This window comes from Myotis davidii, unplaced genomic scaffold, assembly GCF_000327345.1.
Source record: "Myotis davidii unplaced genomic scaffold, ASM32734v1 scaffold399, whole genome shotgun sequence".
NCBI lineage: Eukaryota > Metazoa > Chordata > Mammalia > Chiroptera > Vespertilionidae > Myotis > Myotis davidii.
The window spans coordinates 5,674,132-5,678,851 of NW_006292094.1; the positions used below are offsets into that span (position 1 = coordinate 5,674,132).

The 4,720-nt window shown below is 54.4% G+C and overlaps 1 protein-coding gene across 1 annotated transcript in view; it reads right to left on the reverse strand.

The window, feature by feature from the left end:
- The window catches only part of SDK1 (sidekick cell adhesion molecule 1), a 455,450-nt gene that overhangs the window by 154,900 nt on the left and 295,830 nt on the right, over positions 1-4,720 (reverse strand). Inside the window, exons 21-22 of the mRNA XM_015565152.1 lie at positions 1,755-1,870; positions 5-83 (exon numbers count right to left, since the gene is read on the reverse strand). Of these exons, the coding sequence (XP_015420638.1) occupies positions 5-83; positions 1,755-1,870 (195 nt within the window). The remainder of the gene's footprint in view (positions 1-4; positions 84-1,754; positions 1,871-4,720) is intronic.

Consider the following 4,720-nt stretch of genomic DNA (forward strand, 5'->3'; position numbering starts at 1 on the left):
TAGCCGTGGTGCGCTCCGTGGAAGTCCGGCGCGATGGTGACCACGGTGACGGCCTCGGGGGCGTCGGCGGGCCAGGCGAGGAGCTGGGGGGAGCGGGTTGGGAAGAGGTTCCTGTTAGTTGCACGGCTTTGAGTCTGCACCAGAATTTCATGTGAAATTTACCTTCGACGTCATAATTAAGAGACGTTATAAATCCACCCTTTGCCATCTCACTGAGAAGCACTGAGTTTGATTGAAAGGGATCTCAGCCCGGCCGGTGTGGCTCAATGGTTGAGCGTTGACCTATGAACCAGGAGGTCACGGTCAGGTTCATAGGTCGATTCCCGGTCAGGGCACACGGCCGGGCCGCAGGCTCACTCCCCAGTGTGGGACGTGCAGAGGCAGCCAATCAATGATTCTCTCTCATTACTGATGCTTCTCTCTCCCTCCTTTCCTCTGTGAAATTAAAAAAAATAATACAAAAGGAGATCTCGTAGATCACTGAGTTCAAACACGGGTATTTATATGTGCACGCATGACACAACGTCTTCATCTCCTGGCACAGACGCGCCGACCGTCCCTCCTCCCACACACACACTGCCGAGCGTGTGGCTGGGCAGCAAGGAACACGGACCCCAGCTGTCACTCCCGACCCCGAGCCACACGCACAGATGTTTCCCGACAGGCCTGCCCCAGACTCGGCCTGAGCCCGATGCACTGGGACAGCCGTCGCTGTTTCTAGTTTCTGTCCAGCAGCTGCCTGGGCAGGCGGGCAGGACACTGATCACAACGTAAAGGCACACAGTCTGCTGACACGTGGCAGGGGGGCTGCCCAAGGTCTGGCCACGTGTGTCTGAGGGACTGGGTTCCTGCGGCACCAAACATCGGGGGCCCTGAGGCTGGAGGGCGGCGGCCGCAGGACAGGAGCACAGCCATGCGGATCAGAGCCCAGCGCAGGCACCGAGCGAGTGCCGGCCTCGCCAGTCAGCCTGGACGGAGCGGCACAGCCTCCTGCTGATCCACACGGTTTCCTCTCAGGAAGCCGAAGGCGGGCCCGGGAGGCAAGGGCAGGCAAGCTGCTGGCCGGCGGCCGGGCTGGCCCAGACACGTGTTTGTGTAAACTGAATCCAAACGGAGAAAGAATGGACTGTGTCGGAGCAGAAACTCCCTCTGCGTCCGAGACTGCCTGTGTCTGGCCGCGAGGTGGGTGCTCCTCTCTAGGCGTCTGCCCGCGCCCACCTCCGGGCAGACGGTCATGACTGCGCTGAGGCCACGGCTCCGGGCCCAGCCGGGGCGGGGATACGGGGACAGAGACGATGCTTCCAGCACATGGACGAAGGTGACATGCTCTGGCGACTAAGGACGAAGGGAAGGTGGAGGGTGGGGAGGGTCCGTGCCTCGGATTCCGGGCGGAGAGGTGACCTGGGTCACCAGGTCTCAGTCCCAGGACCGAGGGAGGGGACGCCGCTCCGCACCTGATACAAATGTCCCTCAGTGTCCCCCGGGCAGGGTCCCTCCCGGGAGGAAGTGGTTCCTGCAAGCCCGATCCCGACCCGCGAGGTGGGGCTCCCTCCCGCGGGGATGTTCACGGGGGAGGCCTTTCTCAGGAGACAGTGCGGTGCCCCTCCCCTCCCCGCGGAAAGCCAGCCAGGAGTTCCTGAGCAGCACAGCTGGTGCCAGGACCGGGGTGACTCCCGTGACCCCAGGAGGGGCAGCGGCCTCCGTGCTGACCCCCAGGCCGGGACCTTCCGAGATGCCCGGGGCGAGGCGCGTACCTTGTATCCCTGGTTGATGCCGTTGATGAACTGCTGGGGCGGGGGGTTCCACAGGAAGCGGATGGTCGTGGAATTCACCGCTTCTGCCTGCACGTTCTGGGGGGGCGCAGTGGGCACTGTGCCAGGCATTGCCACCAGACACGAACCAACAGGAGGCGGGAGGGGGAGAGATGGAAACACCCTTAGCCGCTGCCCGCCGCACAGGCACCCACAGCCCCGACAACGGGCGTGTGACGGATGTCTGGGGAGCTGCTGGCATCACAGAGAAAGGGGCAGGGCTGTTTCTCCTTCTCTGTGGCCGAGTTCCTTAAGGCATCGGCGTTTCGGGGCCTGGACCACCCGTCCCCGGGGAACCATTCCGGGGCCCGAGGGGAGAGCAAACCCAGCTTTCTCCAGCTTCTCTCTCCCCGACCTCTGAGACCAGACCCGGTTCCTGTGGGCGCCCCTCCCCGCAGGCGCCCACGCTCCCCCCACTGACCTTCACATGAAGCCATCGCCCTCCGCGGGCACCGCTGCCTACGCTCTCGGAGGCCAGGCGCCTGCCTGCCACAGGGGCCCCATTACAATTCCACTCTCTCTTCCTTTCTGTTACTGAACCCAGTCATACACCTGCCAGGGGCCGCCCCAGGGAGTCGCAGTCCAGGGGACACCCTCATGCAGCCGAAAGGGCGTCTCTGCAGGATACACACGCTGGGAAGCTCAGACCGGAGCTGGGCCCGGGCCCGGGCGGGGAGGCCTGAGAAAGGCGCGCTCCCTGGGAGAGTGCAGCGAGCAAAGGCCTGGGATTATGGGAAAACCTGGTGACCGGGAAGCATGGTGCGCGTGGCTATGGGGCGTGAGGGGGAGACTAGCGGAGGAAGCAGACGGCCACGCCGGGTTGCCTCCCACACCAAACATGGGGGTCGACAATGTGTACGGGGCAGCGGGGGTGAGAGCATTTGGGAAAGGCAGCCCACACATCCCAGCAGAAGGCAGGTTATTGGTGGATGAAAACCAAGACCCAACTATGCGGCATCTAAGAGAATCCCACTTGAAATACAAAGCCACAAGTAGCTCACAAGTAGAAGGATGGAGAAATACACACACACTGACTCGATCTGAAGAGGTTATGTTACCATGAGAGCGCTGGGCTTCCTGCCAGGAGGGGAGCCGAGGAGGAAGAGGGAGGTCACGTAATGATGGCGCGACCTATTCACCGAGAACAGGCAACATCCTGCATGTGTTCTGCAGCAGAACTCAAAGTACCAGGGGCGAAACCGAGAAACGGAAAGGAAAAACGGGAACATCTACTGTTACACTTGGGAATTGCAGTGTTCTTAAAAAAAACAGACAAAGAAAATCAGTAGGAGACACAAGACCTGAACACCCACACCATGGAGCAGCCTGACCCACGTGATATTAATGTTCAAATCCACCCACCGACGGCAGAATACGCCTTCTCCTCGGTGACATGGAACTTAACCGAGATAGAAACAGGGTAAGCCCCAAACAAACCAAAACAAGTTAAAGATGATGCATGTTTACGGCCCCCAAAGAATCAAACTTGAAATCAGTAACAGGAAGATGGTGGAAATTCCCTAAATATTTGGAAATGAAGCAATGCACTTCAAAATAACCATGAGTCCAAGAGGAAGTCACACGGAAAATTAAAAAGCACTTCCAATTTAATGAAGATGAAAACTCAACATATCAAAATTTATGGGGTGCAGAGCTGTTAGAGGGAAATTTATAGCATTTAAATGTTTACCTTATAATCTAAGATTCTGCCTTAAGAATGTGTAATAATTAATTAAATCCAAAACAAGCTGATTCAAGGCAATGGTAAAGAAAAAGGGCATAAACAAACGAAATGAAATTAGAAAAATAATAGAGAAAATCAACAAAATCAAAAGCTGATTCTTTTAAAACACAAATAAACCTTGAGCCAGACTAATCAGAAATAAGTGAGAAACCACAAATTGCCAATATCACCAATGTCAGGGAACACCTCTCCAAATCCCATGACGTTAAGAGAGGAGAGTCCATTTCGTACATCTTTATGCTCATAAATTCAACAATTTAGGTGAGGTGGAAAAATTCCTGAAAAGAAACTCACTTACAGAATCTACTCAAGAAGAAATAGACAACCTAAGTCGTCCTACAGCTATTAAATAGCTGAATATGCAATTAAAACCTTCCAATAAAAAAAACTCTAAGCTCACAAGCTTTACTGGTGAGTCTACCAAACGTCTGAAGGAAAAATAAAAGCAATTCATTCAAATCAGAAAAAGACATTAAAAGACAAGAAAACTACAGACCCATATGTCTCCCTCATGAACACAGGTGCGAACATGCTCAATAGAAATATCGGGAAATCGAGTTCTACAATATATAAAAATCATACTTTATTGCGATCAAGTGGGGGTTATCTTACAAATGCTAGGCTGGTTCGACAGTCAAATATTCATCAGGGTAATTCCCCATGTCAACAGAATGAAGGAAAAAATGTGATCATCATAATAGCCTTAGGAAAAGCACTGGATGAAATTTAACATCTAATACAGACTTTTACTAACTCTCCCAGTGAAGTAGAAAACCACTAACCCTGATAAAGGGACCTGTAAGCCTCGACAACACGTAGGTAAGATACAAGGACGGGGTGCTTTCCCGTAAGATCGGGGACAAAGCCAAGACGTTGTTCTGAATGCCTTGTCTGGAAGTGCAAGCCGGTGCAAGAAAAGAGATAACAGGCACACGGAAAAACAAACCCCTCTCTCCAGACACACAATGTAACTGTCCTTGAAGAATAGGGAGTCAAAAGCCAATTGTAGCCTGGCCGGGCCGGTGTTGCAGTGGTTGGGCGGTGACCTATCGACCAGGAGGTCACGGTTCGATCCCGGGTCAGGGCAGATGCCTGTGTTGCGGGCTCGATCCCCAGTAGGGGTCGTGCAGGAGGCAGTCAATCAATGAGTCTCTCTTATCACGGA